The sequence below is a fragment of the Sceloporus undulatus genome, chromosome 1, assembly GCF_019175285.1.
Source record: "Sceloporus undulatus isolate JIND9_A2432 ecotype Alabama chromosome 1, SceUnd_v1.1, whole genome shotgun sequence".
In the NCBI taxonomy this organism is placed as follows: domain Eukaryota; kingdom Metazoa; phylum Chordata; class Lepidosauria; order Squamata; family Phrynosomatidae; genus Sceloporus; species Sceloporus undulatus.
Genome location: NC_056522.1, coordinates 298,660,891 through 298,688,594, shown reverse-complemented (window position 1 = coordinate 298,688,594; position 27,704 = coordinate 298,660,891). Strand labels below are relative to the sequence as shown.

At 42.9% G+C, this 27,704-nt stretch overlaps 1 protein-coding gene across 7 annotated transcripts in view; it reads right to left on the bottom strand.

Annotated features, from left to right (window-relative positions):
- Window positions 1-4,582: 4,582 nt before the first annotated feature.
- Window positions 4,583-27,704, bottom strand: part of PRR5L (proline rich 5 like) — a 90,119-nt gene continuing 66,997 nt past the window's right edge. For 6 of the 7 annotated variants that reach the window (XM_042446088.1, XM_042446086.1, XM_042446090.1 and 3 more), the window contains one exon: window positions 6,894-8,697. In XM_042446088.1, coding sequence (XP_042302022.1) covers window positions 8,315-8,697 — 383 coding nt within the window. In that variant the 3' untranslated portion in view covers window positions 6,894-8,314. Of the gene's footprint in view, window positions 5,596-6,660; window positions 6,770-6,893; window positions 8,698-27,704 lie in introns of those variants that run through there. The other variant, XR_006101484.1, reaches the window with a different exon arrangement.

The window sequence follows — 27,704 nt, the reverse complement described above, 5'->3', positions numbered from 1 at the left end:
GACAGGCCACGAGAGGAGAGATGCCATCCCTGGTCACTGCATCAGTCAGAGACACAGAGAAACATATTTGGGTGTCATCAGCGTACTGATAACATTGCGCCCCGTGTCTCCAGATGATCTCGCTCAGCGGTTTCATGTAAATGTTGAATAGCATGGGGGACAGAATGGCTCCTTGAGGGACACCAGATGTAAGTGCCCTCTTATCGGAGCACATGTCCCCCAGCTGCACCATCTGGAATCTACTCGAGAGGTAGGAACGGAACCACTGGAGCGCAGTGCCCCCGATTCCTAACTCCCACAGGCATTCCAGAAGGATACCATGGTCAATGGTATCGAAAGCCGCTGAGATGTCTAAAAGCACTAACAGGGACACGCTACCCCTGTCCATGCCCAGACGGAGATCATCCACCAGGGCGACCATGGCAGTCTCAACTCCATAGCCCGGCCGGAACCCGGTTTGAAATGGGTCTAGAAAATCAGTATCATTCAAGACCGATTGAAGCTGGATTGCAACTGCCCTCTCGATTACCTTCCCCAAGAAGGGTAGCAATGAAACAGGCCGATAATTATTATGCATCAGGGGGTCTAGGGAGGGCTTTTTTAACAGCAGTTTTACTATGGCCAATTTTAAGCTGGATGGAAAACGCCCTTCCCTGAATGATGCATTAATTATGCGGTGCAACATAGTGGTTACAACCGCCCCCCCCCCTGAGCTGCTAACCACGAGGGACAGGGATCGAGAGAGCAAGTTGTCTTCCTAAGCTTCTAAGGATCTTGTCCACTTTCTCAGTACTTACAGACTCAAAATGATCCAGTACAATTGAGTCCACGGAGGCTCTGGAAACCTCTACTCTGGTTGCTGAACTAATACTGGCGTCAAGATCAACCCTTATCCGAGAGGTTTTATCCACGAAGAAGTTGTTAAATTCGTCACAGCAGGCCTTAGATGGTTCCAAAATAGAGTTCAGGGAGGAGGGCAGCTGAGTAAGCTCCCTCACTACCCTGAACAGCTCTGCTGGATGCGACTCCATGGACACGATACGCGCAGAAAAGAACGAATTCTTCACTGCGCATATCGTCACTCCGTAGTCCTCCAAAAGAGAGTCTAGGAGTGCCTTGTCGGCTAAGTCCTGATGTCTCCGCCATTTGCGCTCTAGTCGTTGCAGCACCCACTTCCTTGCCCGGAGATCTTCCATGTACCAGGGCTGTTTTTTGGGAGCAGGCCTGAGAGGACGCTTGGGAGCGATACTGTGTATAGCCCTGGAGAGATCAGTGTCCCAGGTGGTAGTCAGGGCATCAACAGAATCGCCGTCAGTTCCAACCATATACCCCTCTAGGGCTTCTTGGAACCTTTTGGGTTCCATCAGCCTTTGAGGGTGGACCATCCTAATGGGTCTGCCACCCCCGGGAGGGATCTGGGTAGATGCCTAGATTGTAGCCTCTACCAGGAAATGATCCATCCATGACAAGGTGGAAATATTTGTTACTTCCGCCCACGGAGTCTCCATGTCCGTGCAAAAGACCATATCGAGCGTATTACCAGCAGAATGCGTAGGCCCCATGACCAGTTGAGACAGGCCCATGGCAGTCATGGTATCCATGAACTCCTGAGCCGCACCTGATGGACTGTGGCTGGCCACGAAGGGGATGTTGAGGTCCCCCAGGACGAGAAGCCTAGGAGACTCCAGCACCAGCTCCGAGACCAGCTGTGTCAGCTCGGCCAGGGAGTCTGTTAGCGCACGGGGTGGCCGGTAGACCAACAGAATCCCTAAGCTGTCTCTGGCCTTCAGGGTCAGGTAAATACACTCGATATAAGTAGTTTGCCGAACATGGTTCCTGGATAAGGAAAGGGTGTTCTTATGAATCAAGGCAATTCCCCCCCCCTCCACCTAACCTGGTCTGGTCCTTAACTGAGTACCCGGCAGGAAGGGCCTGTGCCCACACAGCTTCCCCTTCAGGCCCGAGCCAGGTCTCAGTAATGCAAGCCAGGTCGCAGCGCTTATCATCCAACAGGTCGTAAATTATGTGGGTCTTATTTTTAACGGACCTGGAGTTGCACAGGAGCAGAGACAGGGTTTGTGGTACAGTTGGACTGACCCTCAGATCACTTTGGATAGGAGAGTGGATGGAAGGAGAGATAGATATTAAGCATCGATCTTGCCTTCCCTTATATCGCGATTCCCGTCTCCTACCGCCATACCTCCCCCTGCCCCACACTACTCCAATAGGAGCCCCGCTCATACCAAGAATATCACCCGCCACCTCCCCAACCAAAGCACTCCCCATATCCATAACCCCTCCCCCCACAGTGCAAAACGGCAGCAGAGAGAAGATACAGCAATCATTCTCTGCTGCTATATTGCTAGCAGGGGCTCAACTCTATCGCCCACCACAGAGACTACACAGGTGCGCAGTTGCACAGAGTCCAAAGGCAGCTTCTCTGGGCTGGTGCGCAGTTGCGCAAGCTTACACCTGAACCCAGAGAGCCGCCCGGCAAACAGCAGCTCACAGCACAGCAGTCCTTGGAGGAAAATGGGGGCGGGACGAAAGAGGAGACCAAACAAGCTGGCTTTATACACACCGCTGCCACCAGCACGCCCCTCTATCCGCCTTCCCCCAGCTGTTCCAACTTCTCCACAGACTCTGGCTTCTGGCTGGAATGATGTTCTTGAGGGGAGTGGCTGGGAGGGTTTAAATGTCTCACCCAAGCCACACCAAGCCACATTTTTTTATGTTCTTCTGCTTCACCTGCACACTAGATGGGAAGCACTGGTGTAAGCAAAACCTGTATTGGAAAAAGGAGGTAATGGACACTTTGTTTTTTCTCTTCTGCTACTCCAGTGTTCCAAAGTAGCAAGACTATGGTGAACAAACTGCTAAACAGATTCTCCTTCCGGTTTAATCCACACTATTGGAAGGAAAGGTTGGTTGGGATTTAAATATGAGGTCAAGTTTAGCACAAAATCTTTTATGTCATTTTTCAGTGATGCATGCCAGATAAGTTTTGTTCTATCTGTAGCAACCCTAGCCAATTGTGAGTTCAGCTTCAGGGGGTTGCATGGTTCCCATCTTTGGTTTAGAATGATCATTAAAATATACCCATTATTTGACAACTTTTGATTCCTCCTACTATATTCCATAAGTATTAGGCTTTTTAGCTTTTTCACAATCCTTTCTGAACATTAAACTCTGTAATTGTGACTTAGTTTGTCAAAGAAAGTGGGGGTATTGATATAGTGACTGACTACCTACCTGTGAACCTCTACAGTTGTGATTCAGACCTGTCTTGAAGTAGGCCTGGGTTTTTATTGGCCCAGCACAGGAGATATTGTACACATACCAGAGCTAGGCAATTAGTATGTATGTATCATCATCATATTTGGGATTATAACACCTACAGTCTATGAGCATTGACCATGCTGCACGAAGCTGATGGGAAGGTAGTCCAACATATCTTGAAGGTGTCAGGTAGTCTATCCTTGCTGACTTCTCTAGAAATATAAAGCACACAATGCCAATGCAAATAAGGTGGGGTGGAGTTTGTATGAATAGGCCTCAGAGCTTTACTTGAGTCAGGAGGATATAGGAACTTCCATAATAATGTTCAGAATGGTTTAGCGCTACTGCTGTGTGATTTCAAGTTGTTTCTAACTTATGGTGACCCTAAGAAGAACCTATTATGGGGTTTTCCTGGCAAGATTTGTTCTGAAATGATTTGCTTTGCCATTTTTTTAAAATTAATCATTCCATTTTCAGAAACAAAACCACCACCAAAAACGTTCAAACTGGCAGATATGTATCAACAAAAAAGTATACAGAAGGAACACTTAAGCTGTTCCATTGCAATAGTTATCCAGGGGGCACTGTATGATTCCTATCAGGATGAGCATAAAGTTCTCTGATGGATATCTTTAAGATGTGGTTGAGGTCAAACTGTAAGGACCTTATCACACAAGGCACTTACTGCACTGGAATCATGGCCCAAATGCTTCAGAAGTATGGAGGTGGGATTGCTGGTCATACTTCTGAAGCATCACTGAAGTGCGTCCCACTCTTCTCCCATCGATGAATCATTTGCAGAGCAGCCATTTCTGTAATAACAGGATCCTCTATTATGCAAAAAGTTGCTGCTCCATGAACGCTTTGACAATGGAAGTGAAATGCCTCAATTAAATTTGAGAAAGTGAGACAGGCAATCCTACCTCTGTGCTTCTGAAGCGTTTGGGCCATGATTCCAGCACTAAGTGCCTCATGTGATAAGGGCCAAAGTGTTCTTTCATAAGTCAGAAGTTCCTGATGGTGGTTTAGGAGAATGCAAGGTGGTTATGATCAATAAGAGTTGATTTATTGTATCCATTGCAAGAGCTGATGGTTTAGGAAAGATTTTCAAGTAACTTTGTAATCCAAACTCTCACCCACAATTTTTCTAGAGTTAGATCACTCATCATCTTTTAAAGCCTGTTGAATCAACAGGTGGTTGAGATACTACATTTTAAAAGATTTCTTACCATATAGTCTCTATCCAGGGCAGCTGATCTCCTGATCAGCCTCACATTTTCTCTATGTGAGGAAAGCAAAAGAATTGGAGAAGAGCAGCCAGGGCTAGTGTGTTCCCTACTGTGTGTGTTAATTTAACATGTTTTGCAAACTACTATGTTTTGTATCACAGAGGCACTGAATGAGAGTAGCCAAGCATCATTTCCTCTGCTCAGATTGTTAGAATTGTGAGGGAGATAAAGCAAAGAACACATTAGCTAGCTTGTTCAAACCCCTCTACTGCCTCTACCCACCATATTTGGAAATCTACATAATGATGATTCTGAAATGGATGCTAAGAATGCAACCAACTCCTCACTATCCAGTGGATGAAGGTTGAAAATGGAAATTTGAGGGAGGGCACAGAGTTTAAAAAAACACATGCCCAGTGTTTCCACCACGAGGAAAAGAATGCCTGAATTGGACTAGCACCTTGTATAAATTTAGAACTGGCACAGCAAGAAACAAAAAGTCATATTAGTATTGATATACATTCTTTTTTCCTGACAGTTGCACAGAATTATGCATGAGTCCTCAGTCTGTAAGATGAAGGTGAGGGCAACCCAGATCTGATTTTTTTTTCTACTCAAGCCATGGAGAAGAAAACCCCCAAAAGAGGAAGACAGCAATTCATGTCCAAAAGTGATTCGAAATGCAGCCCATGCTGCAAAGCACCTGCTGCTAGTGATGACAGAATTTTATTAATAAGGGATTTATGAGCTCAGCCCAGATTAAAAATTAATGTGGAAACCAACTTCTTTCAACTATTGAAGAATGCATTTGTTTTCAATAAAAAGCTATAACATTCATACAATCTAGAGGGAAACATTCTGCTTACAATGGGTGCTTGCAATGGAAGCCTCTTTTTAAAGAAATCTGCATTGCACACCATGTTGTTAGACCAGGGATGAGACCTTCCAGCTGTTTGACTGTAAACCCTAAGAGCCCCAGCCAGCATGGGCAATGGGGACAAATTCTTCAAGTTGCAGTTTGACAACTGGAGAGACACAGAGTCCTCACCACATCTTAGAGATTGCTGTGTGTCCGGCTGGCAAAGACCTACAGGAGGATGAGAGAAGGGTAGAATTGTAAAATTACAGAATCATACAGCTGGAAGAAACCTCAAGGGCCATCACGTTCAACCCCTGCCATGCAAGAATACACAGTCAAAGCACACCCAATAGATGGCCATCCAGCCTTGTTGAAAAACCTCAAAGGAGGAGACACCACCATTCTCAGGAGAGGGTGGGTGTTCCCTTGCCAAACAGTTTTTATTGTCAAGAAACAAGCTCGCTCCATCTTCAATATGACATCCCTTCAAATATTTAAACAGGGCCATCATATCACCTCTTATTCTTCTCTGCTCCAGGCTAAACATACCAAGCTCCCTAAGTTTCTCCTCACATGATATGGTTTCCAGACCTTTCACCATTTTGGTCACCCTCCTCTGGACACAATCCAGCTGGTCAACATCCTTTTTGAATTGTGGTGCCCAGAACTGAGCGCAGTTTTCCAGGTGAGGCCTGACCAAAGCAGAATAGAGTGGCAATATTAATTCCCTTGATCTAGACACTGTACTTCTATTGATGCCTTTTTAGCTGCTGCATCTCACTTTTAACTCATGTTCAATTTGAACTCCTAGATCCCTTTTACATATAGAGCAGCAAGTGTTTTCTGGCAGCCTGAGCAGGGAGAAGGTAAACTGGCAAGTCCAATTCTAGGTACAGACCCATTCCAATAAGTGATTAAAACACACATTCCGTGTATCAAGTATGTGCTGAAACAACATCTTGAAGCCTCTTCAAAGCTATTCATCATGTGAATGTGTAAAACAAAAAAACTTATTATGATTTTTTTTAAAGCACAGGTACCTAGAAGGATTTATGTGTAATGGGTTACTACCAGTTATTTTCCTACAGTGCTCCATTGTCTTCTATCTTTGGTCTAATGCCAGGTGTTAATCTTAACTAAAATACACCTGTTACACAACTGGTTATTTAGTAAAACAACACTAATGTAGATTTCACTGATCCTTTGAGTCTATTCTAGGTGGCACAAACAATTGCATCTAGGCTTTAGAGTACTTCCACTAAATTTTTGAAGTAAAAGAAGCATCAAGCTAACCTTTGCCATGGACTAGAGCAATCACCATCACCAAGATTTGATGTAATTTCAAGTAGGAACATATTTGGGCAAACTCTACCTATACATTCAAATCAGATGCACAGCTCAGCTGGATTGGGGGATAAAGAAAAAGGTAATTATTTTCATACAGTGAAACATGTAGAACTTGTATCAGAAAATGGAGTGGTGAAAATGGAGCCTAATTTAGAATCACTAGAGTTGGGACACAAATACACCTCTTCATATCAACTTTATTCTGCAGATCTTTTGGTAGAACAGTCATTTGACAGTTCAAACTTAATCAAAAAATAAATGTATCTATATCCAGAACAGCAGACTTTTTTCTCGGTACCTATCTGTTGATAGCCTTAGTAGCTTCCTTCTTAATTTCATTAAAGGCTAGGGCTAATTTCTTAGATCAAGGTCTATTTCCAATAACAGAATAAAATCATAAAACAAATATTACAAGACAGCAAAACAAGGCATAAGTTAAAAAAAATAGAAATAAAAGGCTGTCTATTTCTGCAAACCAACAGGAGCTGCCCCCCATTCATGTTGCTCGGGAAAGCAAGCCTCACAGGTCAGAGTAACACTCACATGTTTGAGTTTCCAAAAGTACTTGGGAAGCAGACCTCTGCTGTGACTGAAAACAAATGTTCCTAAAAATAGGAAACCTGACACCCAAAAAGGTAGCACCACCTAGCTCTAAGAAAGCTATTGCATTTATTACGGTGCTGGAGTTGTGTAGCAGACACAGGAAAATGAGGACACACATCCTTTGGATCAGTGCCTGACTTTTGCAGCTAAGGATGGAAGATCTGCATAGGAGGAAAACTGCCTCTGGGAAAGCCTAGTTATTTATCTGCATAGGAGTTACACAATATGTAATGCCATCTCACTCCTGTATATAAAAAAGTCAACTCTGTTTCATTCTTAATGCTTCTGGAGACTTTTTCCAGAATACAATTTCATTTCCAAGGCAGACATTTTTATACTTCAGCTATTCACGTGTAGAAATATCTTCAAGTAGCACAACAGAACTGTTGGATACTTAACAATTTTGTCACAATATTTGTTCTTTTGATACCACTGGGAAGTAGCTAAGGCACTTTTACTCTGGAGCCTAAAGAAGAACTTTTTTTTTTAATTGTGTCTCCTGAAATCTAAAACACTCAGATAATTCTCTGGAGTATACATAAGTGATCCCTGAGAAGATCCATGTTGAAAATTAAAATCTCAAAACAATCCACAGCAGAAGTAGCATAAGAACTTTTTGTTCTCACTTGCAGGTAGTAAATGAGTTCACTAAGTATTCAAAAACAGCTTCGGTTCTGGAGATGGAGTACACAGTTTTGTAACTCTTGTCCCTGCATATCAGATTTGCACAGTCCCTTATATGAAAATATCATCACTATCCTATAGAGTCATGGACCAGGATAAAGCCCTTCCAGGCTCCACGAGCTCTAAAAAATCTAGAGAAAAGGGAACAAAAATGAAGATGGAATGCTTAAACTGAGCAGACATGTACCTTTTCTGGGGGGAAAAGCATGAAACTGCAATCGGAGAATTTCCAAAAATGTATCATATATTCATTGTCCACCAATAACTTGCTTAGTGCACATGAGTCTTCTCTCCCTCTACCATATGTAGCATTTCAGCAGACTGATGTACAATTGAGATCTGCAGAGTCCTGCATGAGAGGTGTCCCAAGTCCTTCTGGTCCATCTGCTATACTGGGCTCACTGGAACATTGCCTGTGGTTTAAGCTAGGCTGCAAAAGAAGACGTTTGTCACCATTTTCTGGTTCTTCTACCACCATCCCTGAATGCATAATGGAAGCCATAGCCAACAGCTGGATATCAGAGTGAGCATTGGCGACAGTGTGGCGACGGATGCTTCCACATTTCTCAAGGTAAGCTTCACCTTCCTGCTCAGTTAGGGGTGTCAAGGCTGTCTCGCTGACCTGTCGGGTTGCCATCGTATGAGAAGACAAGCTCAGCCCACTGGGCTTGGGACGAGGTCTGTAATACCGTCTCTCTAGAAAATAAGAAAGGAACTATGTGAGTTAACTGTGGGCTGTACAGTGGGATTCTCAGTGCGAACTTCCCCAGTGCCATCACTATCCAGAAAGTATAGCTATATGCAAGCTGTATCTGTAGGAAGGTACAAAAATAAAAGTTTGTCAGTTTTTCCTTGAAACAATCAAACATCTATGTATACACAATCCTCCTCCCCAAATTCTGTTGTAGGACAAAAAATGTAATTCTTTCTTCAGCAGTTATTCAGTAGACAAGTGGGAAAGTCAGAATTAATTTTTTTATGAATGCCTATAAATTATTTCTCCAGTATTTCTAGGGAGGTATATTTATTGGCATAGCAATACAATGGTGCGTGTATGCGCACGCGCACGCGCGCACACACACACACATATATTTTATGCCATTGGTCCCTAAACATATATACATTAATGTTATATGCCTGCAAGTTGACTAATTTATGGTGATTTTATCATAGGTTTTTCTTGCCAAGATTTATTCATACCATTGACTATTTTTAAGGCCATGATTTGCCCAAGCCCACCCAATGGGTTTCCATGGCTAAGCAGGGATTCAAATGCTGGCCTCCAGGAGTCTTCATCCAACACTTAATCCACTATATCACACTGTCTCTTGTACACATATCACTCCTCCTTTTTAGACATTCATACTGAACATACAAAGGGCAAGGAGTGGGGCCATGATTCACAATTCATTTTTTCTTTCATATTTTCTATACATGGTAAGCAGTTGGTGAAGACTGGTTAAGTACTACATCATCATAACAATGACACTGGCAAGGAGAGCACAGCATGAGCTGAAGCACAAAAGGTTGACTGTGGCTGTTTCAGAGGTAGCTCAGCCTTCTGTGCCTTCCAGTTATTTGACTTATGACAACCTAAGTGTTATCCAAGATACTAGTTAAGAGGGAGTTTGCCATTGTCTTCTTCTGAGTCTGAGAGAGTGCAACTTGCCCACTGGGTTCCCATAACTGAACAGGAGCTCAAACCTGGTCTCCCACAGTCCTAATCCAACACCCAAACCACTACACTAAAGCTCTTCATTTTATGATCAAGCATAAAATTACAATTAATATGAGCTGTGAGTAGGGTTGCCATAAGTCAGGACCTCCAAACCAGGGAAAATGTAGGACAAATGTAGGACAACATTTTCAAATGTAGGGCACATTTTTTTAACACGTGAAAAATTTGATGATTTTTTTAAAAAATGTTAATATAAATGCATGTTTCTTAGGCGTGATCAAAATGGAGGACATTTTGGCATTATTCCTAGACAGACAAACTTATATATTATTAATAATAAAATTAACCAAAAATAAAATAAAAAACAAGGGAAACTTATATATATTTTAGTAATAAAATTAACCAAAAATAAAATAAAAAACAAGGGAAACATATATTTTTAGTAATAAAATTAACCAAAAATAAAATAAAAATAAATGCACTGAAACCAGACTGACTCTTTTACACAACCCTGCCCTGAAAAAAGAAATAAATAAAGAAGGCTGACCGGAAATGGCCACTCTCCTCCTCCTGCTTTTCGTCTTGTCAATGATTCCCAAACTTGGGCCCTCCAGCTGTTTTGGACTACAGCTCCCAGAATCCCTGCCAGTTGGCTAAACTGACTGAGGCTTCTGGGAGTTGAAGTCCTAGAACCTAAATGACTAGAGTTGGGGAAGCACTCTCTTGCTGCTTGGAGCCATATGGGGCCAGGAAAGAGCCCTTTCCCCTCGCCCAGAGTCCTCCTCGCCTCCGCCTCCTCATCTGAGGCTCTGCCTCCTTAAGGGGACAAGCTCCCTTTTTAGGTAGGCACACGATGTGTGGAAAGAAGCACACGGAGGAGGAGGAGGAGGAGGGTAGCCGGCCGGCTGCATGAGCAGCCGTGGCCATGAAAAGGGAGCGCGCGGAGGAGGCAGCGAAGGAGGAGGAAGTAGAGGCGGGTGGTCGGCTGCTTTTGCTGCTGCTGCTGTGGCTGCTTCTCATTGCCCACCTCTGCCCACTGCCTCAGTCCCTCAATGGCCTCAGCCCCTCAACGGCCCACGTGGCCAGCCTGCCAGCCATAGGAGGAGCTCCAGCCTCCGACAGAGTCCTGCACGCGCCAGAGCAGAACTGTGAGTGTGGGTGCGCGGGGCACAGGGCCTGGGCGGGTGCCAAAGGCCGCGGCGGTGGCGGCCAGAGGGGCCATATCAACAGCTGCATTGGCAGCGGTGGCAAGAGCCGCCGCACAAACAAAAACAGCCACGGCGGCGGCAAGTAAGAGCGGCGGCGCTCTAACCCGGGGGGGGGGGACCCGTCCCGGGAGAGAGGCAAAACTGGACCGTGACCGTGCGGCATGGTCCAAAACTGGGAAAGTCCAGCCCTCCACCAGGATATGGCAAGCCTAGCTGTGAGCAATATAGGAGACAATGAAGAGCACAAGACACATGGTCCTCCTCAACACACCCACGCCCTCCACTGTATTACTTTGTTATTGATGCAATTAATACAAAATTATTGTTGTCATAAAACAGAAAGAGAAAGGAGCAATATCCATAACAAGGGGAAGTGGCAAAATGACCAGCCACTGCCTATCAATCCTATGAAAACTGAAGGTATCAATCGATACCAAGATAGGAGCTAGTCAAATACAAGGTGTCTTTCTTAGTATGGAACTTCTGTACTTCAGAGGTTTGCTGGTGCAGTGACTTACAGCGCCACAACGACCCCTTAGTATAATAAGGCTATAGACTTGACATGTCATGAATGTAAGATGTATGTGGGACAGCATGTGAGATCATATGACCTGAGTTCTTGAGGAAGCCAAGCTCCAATCTCGGTCTGCCTAACTCTGTAGAATGAGTCCACAAATCTCTGTTGAATTATTTTAGTACAGTACAGCCAGGTCATCATGTTCTCCTTATGAACTGAGCAAAGCCAATTCAAAATACATACTCCTAGCTCCTAAACATCAATACAAATGAGCCAAATACAGTGGTATCGGCATCAGCAACTAAGAACTACAGCGTGAGGCTTTCTCTCAGTCCCACCACCATCACAGGCTCACTTGGTGAGGACAGGAGAGACAGACCTCTCAGTGGCTGCTTCTACCCTCTGGAATAATAATAATAATAATAATAATAATAATAATAATAATAATATCAACAAAACAAGCTTCATTTTTATACCGCTTCATATCACCTAAGCAGTGTCTAAGTGGTTTACAACTGTAAGCTAATTTGCCCACAACAATCTAGGTACTCATTTTAGCGACCTCAGAAGGATGCAAGCCTGAGTCGAACTTGAGCCCTTTCACTGGCCTTGAACTCACAACTTTGTGGCTTTGAGTGAGTGGCTGCAGTACAGGCATTTAATCACTGTGCCACCAGGGCTCCTTTTACTTCTTACCCACCTCTCCTCACGGCTGGAGATGAGTTATAACATAGTTAAAATACAATCATTACATAAGTTACACATATTAAGCTGCATGTCTATGCAATATTTATATTGCAATACATAGGACAATAATTAAACATAAATTCATGTTTAAAATTCATGATTAATGCCATTCAACTGGGGGCTAGGTTAGCCCTCCTCCCTGTTTTCCTTTTGTCAGCAGGCAAAGGCATTTGTATTCAAGCAGGCTTTTAATATATAATCAGGTCAGGGAGGCTTTTATGCAAGGTGTGTGCTTTAGCTATGTTTTTAACTTTTATATGTTATTTTATACTGTTTTAAGCTAACTGATTTTAATATTTTTTTTCAAATTTTCATTGTAAATATTTAAACAGATTTATCTGTGAGCTGCCTTGAGACTCTTTCTGGGAGAAAAACAGCATAGAAATAAAATAAAATAATTCTGTTCTTAAGAACTGATGTCAGAATAAGAACCACCCACCCACTGCCATTCAGTCTTTTGGTGCCTATTTGATAATGATAAGCATCTAATCTCTGAACCAGAGTTGTATAACCTGATTGTGTTGCTATTCTTCATTATGTGTCTGGTCTGTGGTGGGGTTCCTACAGGGAAACACTGTTCAAAGAGATATGAACCTCTTTCCGGGAAAGTTCTGGAGGTTATAAATGAAATTGTGGGTAGCTACTCTCTTGTTGCTTGTGCTGGGAAATGTTCTTTGGGTGATTTCTCCTAGCACACATGGTGGGTGGGAGAAAGGTACTAACATGTTAATTCCTATCTTTTCTACATGGATAGCTGCGGGGGGAGGGAGTGGAATAATTATTATGCATGTGGTGGCAAACCTTTAGTATACTAAACTATAGAACTTATACAGAGATATAAATATAAAATTTCACTCAAAGCACACCTATAGATTTCTAAACTTAGTGTACAACTCTCCCAGAACTGGACCATTGCATGTTTCTTCCATCTTCTCAGCAATTATGTGTGTGCTGCATGAGGGAGAGCCAGTGAGCCAGGCTTACATGCTGTAAAACTAAGTAAAAACATTATCCTTATCCCAGAACATGGACATGGCTGACCCAACTAGAAGAGAAAGAGAAGAGCAAAAAAAGATGGGCAGGGAACACACCTTTCTAGCCTTTAATGTCAGAGCTCTCAAATATTATATAATGAAATATATCCTGAAGGCACCAAATCCTATTTGATCTTGGATCCCAAGCAGGGTCATGCCTAACAATGTAAGTATTCAAACTTTCCCTAATGTATTTATCAATCCAAACACAGTTTGATGTAACACTGAGGCATCAGATGTGGTCTGCAATGACATGCATCACACCAGATTTACCACGTCACCACACTACACTCTTATAGTGCTGCTATTCCACTTTTACTGCTCTGGCTGCCTCATGCTGCATTCTGAGGCTTGTAGTTCAGTGAGGCCTAAGACCTCTCTGGCTGAGAATTCTAAATGCCGCTCCTTAAACTGCAAATCCCAGGATGCAATAGGAGGCAGCCAGAGCAGTTGTGGAACAGCAGCATTATAAGAGTATAGTGTGTTAATCTAGCACAACAATGTGAATGGCATGCACACTCAGTCATGTGAAAAGGCATAGGGATGGAGGAGCTTGCAAGAAAGAGCACTGCCACCCACCCCCGTACTCTGCATTTCTGAAAGAGACCAAAAGCCAAAGGATGAGTTCTGTCAGATCAAACAAGACCAGAATCCCCATTTCATCTCTTATGTACTGCTAAGCATCCTCTTCCTGCCATCTCATTCCTGGGGACTCCAGGTCTTGACTTGGTGTTGTAAAGTCCATGAAGCATAAAAGAGCACAATCAAACCTTCTCACTTCCTGCATACCTTAACAAACTCTCCACTTTGGAAACCTTCTCCGGTTCCGTTAAGGGGTAATTGGTTTCCCACAGAACTTTCATGGATTGGGGTTGGTTTTAAGGGTATAAATATCACCCAAAACAAAAACATTTTGCTGCAGCCCCCCCCCCCCCCATGCTTGTAAACTTGTAATGTTTGCTAAACTGAGCAATTACCTTTAAGGTTTTCAAAGAAGGTCTTTAAATTGGGGTGGGCAACGTTCCTGCGCCAGCCCCCAATACAGCCTATTCTATACAGTAAGGCACATGTTCTCTACTTCCTCCACTTTTCTTTCTTTCTTTCTTTCTTTTTTTTTTTGGGGGGGGGGGAGAAGGTAAAGTACCATAGTGAACTAAGCTGGAAAATGCTTCATCATACAATTTATGCCTATTTAATTTCAGGTGAAATCTCCCTTGCTCTTAAAAGGAGAGGGAAAGTGCAATAGCGTAATTATAATGGGTTGAGAAAAACTTGTCTAATACATACTTAAGGGATTCTATCACAGAAGGGACTGCTGTCCACAAAAAGTCCCATTGCAGTAGGCAAGAGAGAAAGAATGAGATTGCGGCAGCTTCCAATGTCAGTGCATCCACTCTGATCTGTCTAGAGAACTGTCCAAAGTGCTGGAACATATCCAAAATAGGTTTTTTTTGATACTCAGACTAACCCTGAAATGGATTTACTGCTTCACTGATATGAGAGCTACTAGATGCCATGGGATGCGGTTGCTCACTAATTTCCCGTTAATTAGGCCACTTGTCCCCTTCCACTTTCCATCCTCTTCCTGCCATCTCATTCCTCTGGGTCTCCAAGTCCTGTGGGACAGATTTTCAACATCAGAAAAGGTTACAAGGAGAGGAATAAACCAGTAAAAATAGCCTCTTCCCATTTCTCCAGCAGAAGTTCCCCAAGACAAAAGGTCCACTCACAGAAGCTTTGAAACCAAGCCAGCCAATGTAATTTTTGCAACATTTTATGCCTGAACTAAGTTGCAACAAAAAGCTCTTTACAAAGTCTTCTGCCACACTCCATATGTGACACGTTCAGTACACACAGAGAAAATCATAACAAACTGTTCTTCATGTTATGCCCAGATACTTCAGAAATCATTCCCTGGAGAGAATGAGAAGGGAGGGAGGGAGGGAGGGAGAAAACGTGAAATTGATTTGTATAACATCCAGATTTTATGGCTAGCAGACTAGGAGATTAAGAATCTTTTTTTTAAAAGCAATACTATATAAGATGAATTTCTCATGGATTTGATTTATATTGTATTCACCAACAAAAAGACAACTAGGTGCTCAAATATGGTTCAATCCCAAATTAAGCTGATCCCATTTTCAACCAAACACTCCATTATTCTCTCCAAAGCCTGACTAATTATATGAACAGCAGTTGTTGAAGGTAAATGAATAAAGAATTTTCTCTCCAAAAATACTTCAGATTATCCTATCATTTTGATAACAAATATTGAAAGTCAACAGTCAAAAATAACAGGAGTGAACACTGAAGCTAGCTGTATTCAGTGGAGATGAGAGAAAAGGTAAGAATGATCAGAGCTAAGAATATTATCTTTGATGTTGATGTGTTATCATGAACAGGTCAGGAGCACCTGTTATCAGCTTCGGCTTATCCGCCAGCTGCGCCCATACCTGGGCCAGAGGGACCTTGAAACGGTAGTACATGCTCTGGTAACCTCTCGATTGGATTTCTGCAATGCGCTCTACATGGGGCAACCCTTGTACCATACCCGGAAGCTACAGATGGTACAGAATATGGCATCCAGACTGGTCACTGGTACATCCAGGGCCAGTCATATTACTCCTGTACTTAAAGATCTGCACTGGCTGCCCATTCGCTTCCGGGCGCAATACAAGGTGTTGGTTATAACCTATAAAGCCCTACATGGCTTGGGCCCAGGAAAGCTAGAGGACCGCCTCTCCCCATACATTCCGCCCCGCACCCTCAGAACATCTGGGCAGCAACTACTGAGGGTCCCAGGGGACAGACTAGCCTCCACAGCAAGGAGGTCATATACCATCATCGCCCCGACCCTCTGGAACACACTGCCCATAGAGCTCCGCTCGGCCACCTCCCTGACTCAGTTCAGGAAGGAATTAAAAACCTTCCTGTTTCAGCTAGCATTCCCAGACACAAGCTCCAGCTAGTCTTTCCCCCCCTCTGACAGCAGTGGTAGCTGGTTAGAATGGGTTTTAATATGGGTTTTAATAATGTTATTGTATTTGTATGTGTATTTGTAAATTGTATTGATGTGTTGTGCACCGCCCTGATCATAGGAAGGGCGGTATATAAATAATTTTTTTATTATTATTATTATTTCCTATCATTTTTCTAGAGTGGTGGGTGGGAAAGAAATGTGCTATGCCATTTGTTTGTAATTAATAATTGTCATGACAGAAGTGGGAATAGTGTTGTCTATCATCTTTACTCTATACAAGGCAGCTGAATATCCTTCCCTCAGTTTACAAACACTTAAGCAAGGATCCTGTGCCACTGACCTACACAAGACCATATTTCCTTTAATCATCCTGTGTCCTTCCAAATAGTGATGGGCAACAGCTTCCAATATACTTCACCATTGGCTATGCAAAACCAGGACTGGAACTTGCAGTTCCACAACATATGGAGGCCCACATGACTCCCATCCATGCTTTCATATGTCACAGATAGTGTGGCCAACTGGCAGCCTCATGAATCATATCAAAGCAAGGAACAGAATTCTGCACTCCATCCTTCTTCTTTGCCAGAGCTCTTAAAACAAACAGCTGATGCAAGGGCAGAGAGAAAGAGAGAGGAGAGTGCAGTCTGAGCCCCAGCACAGCCGTGTGTGTGTGTGGGTCCTACTTCAGCCACAGCAATCCTCAAACTATCCCCTTTAAGGGATTTTGGACTTCAGCTCCCAGAATCACAGATTATTCACCAACATGGCTGAGGCGTCTGAGAGTTGAAGTCCAAAATCCCTTAAAGGGGACAGTTTGGGGATCACTTCAGCCTTCCCTCTGAGCCAGAGCTCTTAAAGCAACAGCTATCGAGCCAAAGGTAGGGTCAGAGCAAGTGAGATAGAGAAAAGGCTGAGTTCCACCTCGCTCTTTCCTGTTTATGTCTGTCTGTCTCCTGCTTCAGCCTTCCCACATAACCAAGGCTCTTAAAGAAACAGCTGTTGAGGAAAGGCAGAGACACCCACATACACAGATTTGTCATGGTCTGCATGTGAAAATCATTTGCACATGCTTTTATCATTATCGGGATGGAGGCACAAAAACCATTTGCGCAATTGTGAGTTAATAATGGGTTCTGACCATTTTAAACATCCAATTTTTCCCCATGTGATAAACTCCTATATGCAGGAGCAGATGGGCATGACAGAGCAGCCCAGGTTCACTCTGGCTGCAAGTGGGTCAGGACCCTGCTGACTGCATGACCCACTCCAAAAGTGGGCTGCAGATGCAGGGCCCAACCCGTGCCATCAGGAGCCAGATTATTCTGACTCTCTTTTGCTCCGGTCCATGCGGCTTTAGTGCTGCTTTGGAGGCATGCGTCATTTCAATGCTACACGTCCAATGTGGCTGGAAACCACTTCATTTGGCCTGTCAGTCCCAGGCCTATATTTTAACAAAACTTTTGATCAGAACTAAAGATATGAGCCTGTGAAATTAAACAACCTGGTCAGGTAAGTCTGGCATGAATAAACAAAACATTTGAAATCATCTAGGGACTCCTTCAAGGCTGATGTTGTTGTTGTTGTTGTTGTTATTATTATTATTATTATTTTCATTTATTTATATCCCGCCTTCCTCCCAGTACAGGGACTCAAGGGAACTAACGAATCTAAAACAGTCCAAGTTAAAACAGCAGGGATGGAGCCATCCTGGCCTCCCTATGGAGGGAGTTCCAAAGCTTGGGGGCACCCACTCAATAGGCCCTCTCTATTGTTCCCACCAAATGTGTCTGGGAGGGTGGTAGGGCAGAGAGGAGGACCTTTCCTGATGATCTCAGTAGGGGGGGGGGGGGGGGGGGGGGAGGCTTGTACAGGGAGATATGGTACTTCAAATAGCCTGGACCCAAGCTGTATAGGGTCAAAACCAGCACTTTAAACTGTGGTCAGAAATGGAGTTGTTGCAACAAGGGGGTTGTATGCTCCCTGTAGCCAGCTTCCCTGTAGCCAGCTCCAGACCTGGATGCAGCTCTTTAGACCAGCTGAAGATTTTTATTTTCTTTCACCAGTCATTTTTTCTAATAATTTCCATTCTGGTGGCCAAATGCTTTTTTTAACATGCTGGGGGAGAGACTGGTGAGGCTCTGCTCTCCCCTTTTTTCTCTGTTTGCTTTCATACATGGTCAGTAAGGGATTCTAAAGGTAATTGCTGTTTACGTTGCCTGTTGTAAGTGGACACACATGGCTAAAGTTGAATCAGCTTGAGTAGAATCCTGTTTTGTCCCCACTCAAGTTTTATTGCATTGTTTACTACAGCCATGCTTCTGCAACACAACACCAAAAGTTTGTTTCTCCAGTCCTTTTTCACTATTCTCCCAATGCTGATGTTGAAGACTAGAGAAACAGAGAGGCAGGAAAGGCATACAAAGACTTTGTAAAGAGAACCTTCTTTCTCAGAGGCTTTGTTAACTCATGTATACCTGTACTCAAGATACAACTGGCAGGGTACTGTCTATGTGCATACATTACTGCTGCCCAGTTTACTGTGTCAATTTTGGGAAAGAACCAAGAAACATTTCTTATTCATGCCCCTTCAAGAAAAAATGTTTCTCTTCATTGCTTACTCTAATTGTATGCAGCAGTAATAAAAAGCACTCAAATGCACACTGTCATAACCCCCAAGATAATAAAGGAAAAGGGTGAGCTATAGATTTAGTTGTCTCAGATTATGTCTTAGCACTGTGGCATCTTTGCCTTAAAAATGAGAGACGCAACATGCAGACACACCACAAGTTCTGTGATGGCTTACAGTTTTAATCTAAGAATTCAAAGAAATTGTCATATTAGTCTGTAGAATCAGTACGTACAGATTTTGTAGAACCTTTGAGACCAACTGAAACAAAGAAGTTGGCAGCATGAGCTTTCATAGACTTAAGTCTACTTCCAAATGCATCTGAGGAAGTAGACTTAAGTCTACAAAAGTTCATGCTGTCAAATTCTTTCAGTTAGTCTCCAAGTATGAGTGTTGCCACTAGAAAAACAATATTTCCTGTTTTCCCAGTGGCAGCAGGTAGGAGGAAGAGAAGCCCAGAAAAAACCTTTTGCACCAGAAGCAATGACACATAGATAAAGAGGAAATGGAAAACCAATAGCAGCTGCCAGAGCCAGAGCCACCAGCTAAATAGCTTTGGGAGCTCATGGCCAGTGGGTAGTGAGGGCAGCCGCAGGGGGGACAATTACAATATTATTATGAAACCTTGGGAAAAGAGGAAAATTTCTTAGCACTTGACTGTTGCTTCATATTGGAAACCCCAACAGAAGCTGAATCCAGGGGACCTTTCCTATTTCTATCAAGGCTTATGAGAGGAAGCTTTCAGCTTCCACCCTAAGCATGGATACAGTAAAATTATAAAGCCCCTCTGCTGTGCCTCTGCAGAAAGTAAGCTAGAGCAAGCAGCATTCCTCCCACACAGAGATTCTCCCCCTGGTACTTTAAAAGCTAGAGACAGCATGGTTGACAGAAGAAAAAAACCTATCATCTGGAATGCAATCTATCTTTTTAGGAGCAAAGGGGAAAATATTCCTCGCATTGTCACTGAGCTGTTTTTCGCTTTCCCTCCTGGGCTTTCAGCAAGAAATCAGTATTTTCTTCAGTGTCTGAGCTAAGAATTTATACTGAATTCTGGTGGAGCAGCAGATTTTTGCATTTTACCCCTGTGAAGAGATAGCATCTTGGAAATTATGTAGCATGGGGGGGGGGGAGTGATGTGACATTATGATGAATACCAGTAACTGCCTAAAGCTATGTACTGAAGGATGCTTCCACTATGCAAAATGACCATCCTAAACCTGCTGCTGCCAAAGGCTGAGCCCATTCCTAGTACATCCTATCAGTCACTTCCCCATTCCTATATTACTATAAATATGGGTGGAACATATTTATTCCAAGGCCTTTCTCATTCAGGTCAACCCTCCTTCCCCAAAAGTTTTTCTGCCATAATACCCACCATAGGTCCCCACCTTTTTCTCCCACTAAAAATACTCACTGGCATATAGGGGGAAGGTTCACCATGCCTTTGGCTCACAAGTGACATTTAAAAAATAGGGAGATAAGCAGAAGTCAATGCTTGGTTTACTTCTTTGTACAAAAGAGCTAAAAGATACCCCATATCCCCAAGACACATGGGAGGCATTTTTAGTTTTTCTTTACATTAAAAATGTAAGATTGGCAGGCACCTGAGGGCCTGAAAAATCCACCTTGGGAGGTTGCATGTGGCCTACAGGCCACACTCTGCTCATCTATGCTACAAGATATTGACCAAGAGGCCCAGTTCCCACTTTCCCCCCATCATTTTCCTCTTCAATAAAGCACAAGGAAAGAGGGTATTAGTATTGCACAGGAATGAATATCAATCACTTTATTGATATTTCACCTTTTTCCCAAGACATGGGACTCTCAGTAAAAAAAACTCAAATAGCTAAAACATACCAAAAATATCAAAATTATAGTACATGGGCCCTTTGTATACACAGGGGATCCATTCCGGATGCCCCCTTCCCCCTGTGCATATGGGGAAAACTGTGGGACCTCAAGTCCCATTGATTTCAAAGGCGGCCCATTCCTGCACTTGCACTGCAGGTGCGCAAGCCAATTTGTCTCCCCAGGCTTGCTGTCCATGTTAGCTTAAGTCTGCATATGGCAAGCCCATGTGTGAGGCGGGTGGGCTGTATTATTAAACTGTAGGATTCAAACCATTTAAAACATTAAATGCATAGAATACAAGTAACACAGTACACCAGAAGAGAAAGCCCTTTGCATGTAAAATTATCTGTCCCCATATTCATGCTGGAACAGAAAGGTTTTCATGTCCCAACAGAAAAGACTGTAAGGAAAGAGCCAGCCTAGTTTTCCTGGGAAGAGAGTTCAAAGGTCTTGGAGCAGCTACAAAGAAGGCCCTCTCCTGCTTTCCCACTGAATGTTCCTATGACAGTGGTAGGACTGAGATTAAGACTTCTTTGCTGCTTTGTTGGTTCATAGAGGAAAATACAATTCTTCAGACAGTCTGAACCTGGGCCATAGATGTAGAACACCAGGCCCTGGCACCCAATGGAGCTCTCCTATAAGCCTTATTACCTGGGTCTTTCCTACAAAACCATCATTTGGAAGTTTCCCAGCTTTTGTACAGGTAACAGAAGGAAATCTGCCAACTAAGGAATACTTTTATAAAGATCAAATACAATAACTTGTTGTTTTGCCTTTAGAACTTAATGTTTGTTATCTAGCGCATATAGTCAGTCTGGTGGTTGCAAGGGCATGTGGAAGGTTTATGCAAAACCCAGGCTATCTCCTACTACTTAGGGATTCTGTGTCAGAGTTCTTCTAAATTGCTGGTTTTAACTGTTTCAAATCAGATGAGGTGAGGTGAGAACTGAATAGATCTATTCTGGTAGCCAGCATATGATTCCACTTTTCAAAATTAGATTTTGTAATAGTTTCTCATGTACCTCATTTGTTTGGAGGCCACAGCTCTGGTTCTCTTCCAGTTTGGAGAAGCCATAATAAAAAAGCAGTTAGGAAAGTATATCCTGAAGGTGATACTTTTCAAAATCTAATATAGGATTTGGCAAAATGGAAGCACCCAAGCCAGGAGCAAACAGAAACACTGACTGGTTTGTTCCACTGCTTTGTATACGCTATGGTTAGCCACCTGTGATACTGTAAGACAGGCATTCAGAAAATTGCTGTACTCTTACCAAAACAACAAAAGAAAGCAATCAACAAGTTCTAATGCAAATCTATGTACAGTTGGCCCTCTTTATCCACGGATTTTTTATCCATGGATTCAAGCATTCATGGATTGAAAATATTCCAAAAAAAAGTAAAAAATTCCAAATAGCAAACCCCGATTTTTCATTTTATATAAGGAACAACATTTTGCTCTGCCATTATATTTAATGGGACTTGAACATCTACAGATTTTGTTATCCATGGGGGATCCTGGAACCAAGCCCCAGTGGATAACAAGGGCCCACTGTAGTAAGTCATGCTTATGCAACATAGCAAACACATAAAGCCATGGAAACTCACTTAAGATGTACTTGAATTGTAGGAGAATTAAAGTTTAAATTTTTAAAGGCAGATCCTCATAATGACTGTGCCTCTATCAACATCCTCATGTAGAGTTCAAAAATGCAAGAAGTCATCTTGTTAAATCTAGCTATCTATAAATTAGTCATTGGTTATTACCTATAAAGCCCTATCTGGCTTGGGCCCAGGGTACTTGGAGGACCACCTCTCCCCATACATTCCGCCCCGCACACTCAGATCTGCTGGGAAGCAATTGTTACGAGTTCCAGAGGGCCTTCTCTACCTTGGCCCCCAACCTCTGGAACTCGCTTCCGGACGAGCTCCGCTCGGCCACCTCCCTGGGCCAGTTTAAAAAGGGGCTTAAAACTTTTCTGTTCCAGCAGGCTTACCCCTAACATTCCAATGTAACCCCTTTCTCTCTCCTCATTGTTTTTGTAAATCTGTGCTAGTTGGATAATTTTTAGCTGTATTTTAATAGTTCTTATATTTTGTATTTCTTGTATTTTAATTGTATTGTTTATTGATTGTATTGTGCTTCTCGCTGTTGTAACCCGCTTATTATTATTATTATTATTATTATTATTATTATTATTATTATTTTCATCTCCAGGAACAGGTCTTTCCTAAAACTAATAGGAACTGCCCTCTCAAGACCAGGCCAACCTCCAAATAATTTGGATTTTAGGTTGGGCTATCTCTTACAATACACTATTTTTGGAAAAATCCATTCCCATACCAGCTATCATGGTGATTGTAACTAAACTTGTGAAAACAGAAAAAGCCAGATAGCAGATGATAACCTAAATGTCACTGTTAATGGAACCAGGGCTTTTACCTTATAAGCCCTGGCTCCATTACATTACTTGCTAAGTCAAGGTTGTGATTAGTGAAACAACATTAACAAATGATATGTAGAGGAGCAAAAGAGCTAGCAGTTTACAGGAAGAAGGTTGAAATCCAATTTTAAAAGATTATGAGTTTTAGCTTCCATCTTCAGCTGCTAGATCACTTTCACAACTCACTTCCTAAAAAAAAAGTGGTTACAAAATATATCCATCCAACCAATCAATTGTATGTAATGTAGGAGCCACAGCTGCCAGGTTACATAAGATCAGAGGAAGAGCATTAAAGGTAACAGTAACAGGAACTATAAGAGCAAGAAAATGGGAAAGAACTTTACAAGATCATGAATTTGTTAGTTGCAAAACAGGATAGAAAAGATATGATCACAGAGCACAGAAAAACCACAGAGTGGCTGTAAGGGGAAAATTAAGAAAATACCATCAAATATTAGGAGAAGGAAGGCAACAAATTACAAGAAAAGGCAGAATGATGGCAAAATGAAATTGGTGCTGGAAGTTCTCTTGCCAAAAATGCAGCATAACACCCTGTGAGTGTGCCAAAGATGCCCCAAAGAAATGATGTTCTAGAGCTCATCCACAGAGCCCCAAAAAGTACCACACAAATGGTTTCCCCAAAGATGGCCTCTTTATGAGTTTCATGGAAATAGTCAACCCAGTGAAAATCCCTTAGACTTCAATGCCCAATATTGTTATTCATTTCTCTTGCATGCCATTGATTCCTTCTGCAACCCATGTTACATCTGCAGTCTGCCACTGCAGTGTGCTTTAGTGAAAACAGCTTGATCATCAGGGACTCAGGTGTTGAACTATTTACACTTAGCCATCCAGTTTTTGACACCTTCATTCAAAATGCATCCAAATATTTAATATTTATACTCACTAAAGCACACTAAATAGTTTTCCTTCTTTCAATTGCCAGTAGATGGGGATATTGCTCAACCATACTGCCAGATATATGGAAAGGAAAGGAACAGAAACATTGCTGCAAACTCTAAAGTAATATGTGTAATATGTCATCTCAGTCAACATTTCCACCATCTACCCAACCCAACTCACTGGAAAGTGGGGAAATGGGGAGTGAGAAAATAATGGGCAGAATGAAGTCATATTACACACTTCTTTTCAGAAACTGTTACCAGGGCAATGTAGAAAGTAGGATTGACTTGAAGGCAATAACAACAACAAGGGCAAATGAGGAAGCATGGCTCAGCAGCAGCCATGTAGTATCAAATTAGGCCCTAAATAGTCAAAGGGTAAAGTTCATCCATTGAGGTGTGGGTATTGCATTCTCCAGTTTGCAGCTTGCAGTGTAGTTAGGTTTAAAAGATATGTCTGAGAGCAAATTACTTTAATTTTGTCATCTATAAAGATTTTTATACACCCAAATTAAAAGTGGAAACAGAACTATATGAAGCTCCCTCCACCATTTAATTTCATTTTCTACCAGTGTGGTTTGTTTACACATTGTTTTAAATATGAACACTATATGGTATCTAGTTGGTATTAATTAAAAGATTCCAAACAATGCTCCTATTTTTTTTTAAAAGGAATGGATGCCAATAAGGGTAAACACTTCTGATTGCAGCATCACCTTAATCCTTAAAGCCAGGCCTCCTCCCTCTGGAAGTCTTAAAACCTCTTCAGACATCCTTTCTGTCCTTTATTCACTTATTCTTACTTCAAAGTCCCTTTTGCTAATGGCTGAGCATCTAAAAGGAGGCAGAATCAAATGCCTCTATCCCAATCAGAAATTGATGTGCGTTTCCCATTTCCTCTTCCAAACATACAGAGACAGTATAAATTGCAGTGGGAGCTTACACCAACCCTCTCTAACTGCAGGGTGTAGCCAGGATTTTAGGAAGGGGGGGTCCAGACTAAGTGCCACCATTAATGAGGCTTGGGCGCAGCGGCGCGCAGCACGCACCATTCATTTTCTAATGGAAGGGGGGGGCGCGACCCCAAGAACCCCCCCCCCCCCTTGGCTACATCCTGAACCTGGCATCCTCTAATTTGTTTGTTTTTTTAAACTTCAGCTCCCATTATTCCCAGGGCCAGAATTAACCCAGGCCAGTAATTCTGGGAGCTATAGTCACAAACATCTAGGCAACACTGACTAAAGAAATCTGGCTTCTTCTTATTAAAGTATTATTGTTCCCTTAATTTCTATTCTGCCACTTCCTCCAAAATCAAAACTCAAGGTCAATTGTAAATTAAATCAGATACAATATGGATTTTAAAATATGGATAAAACATGTAAAACATAATTAAATGTAATCAAACTATCAGTAACATTTAAAACAACTTCAAACATACATTGAAAGAAGACAAAGCTGTTTAAAAATACAGCAGCCTACTAATGGTCTTTAATTTAAAACCAATGGCTGTCAACTGGAAGGGCAGCAAGGAGGGGGACCATTCTAGCTCCCCTTGAAAGGGGTTCCAGAATTTAGGAATAGTCACTAAGAAGGCCCTATTACAGATCCCCATTAATCATCCATGGAAAGGTGGTGGGATTTGAAGAATGGCATCTCCTAGGAATATCCGTGCCCAGACAGACTCATATGGGAAGATATAGTCTGTTAGATAGCCTGCACCTATGCCATGTAACAGCCAGTGGAGCTTTTATAATAGGGGAGCTATATGGTCCCTGTAATGAATGCTGATTAACATCTGCTGCAGTTCTTTGAACTAATTCAAGTTTATCAGTAGTCTTCAAAGGCAGACCCATGTTAATCCAAACAGGATGTAAATAGCTCATATGTCACTGTGGCCACATCTGATATGAAGGACAGGGAACAGCTGGTGCACCAATTTTAAAAGAACTTCCAGGCACCAAAGAAAGTTGGGTCTTCAGGCTCAGTAAAGAAGTACCCTCAAACTCTGAACCTGCGTCTTCAGGAGACTGGATCCTATTCCTTTTCATTTTACCAGGAACAGCTCTGTCTTGCCTGGATTAAGCTTCAATTTATATACCTGTCTATAAGTAAAAAAATTTATGCTAAAATTGACTCCAAAAAATCTGGGTCGACTTATACACAGGTCAATATGGTAGTGCTACTTTAAAAAAATGGCACTAGTGGCTGTTTGGGATACGGCAGTAACAGCACCATCTCAAGGCCCACCACCGTACCCACACAGACAGACCCACACAGACGAGAAGCCCTACCAATGCAACTAGGAAGGCCGTGGCTCTGTTTACAGTCGTACTGCCAAAGGATGCCTCACGTGATCTGGACCTGGAGAGGGTGCTTGGGAGGTTTTGGCTGGCTGCACGGGGAAGGCAACCCCAGGCCAAGCCTCTTCCGTGCAAGTATGCTGGGGGTGGGTGGGTTCTCCGCATCCGTGGGAGCAACTTCATCCCATCCCCGCCGAGGGCCACCAAGTAGGATGCCCGCACAGGATGGATGGGTTCACCACGCTCCCCCAGGGACCCCCTGACAGAGCCACTTCCCTCAGGCCCATCTTCCACTTCTGGCCTCAAATCGGTGTCAGGAGGTGGGGCAGGGGAGGTCTCTCATTGAGGAATCACAGTCTGAGGGATAGCAGTTCAGCCTGGCTGAGCTGGTGGGGAGGGCGGTCGAGGAGGGAGATGGTGCCACAGTCACCAGACCAGGGCCTTCTTCCTCCATGGAGTGGAGGTGAGGAGGAGTACCAGCAGAAGCTGGGTGCCAGCTGGGTCCCCCTGCCTGGAGGGTAGCAGAAATGAATGGGGGGGGGGTAGGATCCCTGCCCTTCATCAGTTGCTTGGCTCTATTTTTTTCTTTAAGAAAGAAAGAAATAAAGACTCCCCCGCAGTGGAGTGGACCAGGCACCAAAGAGGCTTGGACTGGATTTGCCTTGCCGCCACACCCTGCCAAGGCTTCCCAGACTGCACTTACCTGGCTCCCAAGCACCCTTTCCAGGTCCAGGTCCCATGAGGCATCCTTGGACAGTACGGCCGCAAACTGAGCCATGGCTCTCCACAGCCCCAACAACCCAGAGACCATATCCCAGCAGGAAGAATTAAGGAGGAAGCAGTAGAGAGGAGGAGTGGAAGGTGGGTAATCTGTAGAAGCCACCCTCGACTTATCCAAGGGCCATTAAAAATTCCCTAATTTCCCCCCATGATCTGCTCTCCAGTTATACGTGAGGTTTATTTATAGTCCAGTATATATGGTAAAAAGCCTACTCTAATTGGAACAAGCAATATTACTCAAGTCTTAGGACTTGCTACTCAAGAAAAAATTGTAATAATTTGAGAAAGAAAGTATTCAAAAGTGTGAGAATTTGGGGAAGAATTTTGAAATCACTGTTCTGCCAAACACATACAAAAAAGGAAAATATGTGTACAGTGAAAATTACTTGCTTTCCCAAAGCCAATTCTTCTCTTCTCCTAAATTTATTCATTTTCACTAATTTTTAATAGTGTTCTGGATGGCTATAACCTGTATTTGGTTGTCATGAATAAACTGTACTGACTAATAGTATTCTGAGATTAATAGCTTATGTCAGGAATTAAATCATACCCTCATTTATGGCACAAACCTGTCCTACCTACTGAGAACTAGGGATGTAAATTGTTCACTTATTTCATTATTGGATGCAAGAAGAA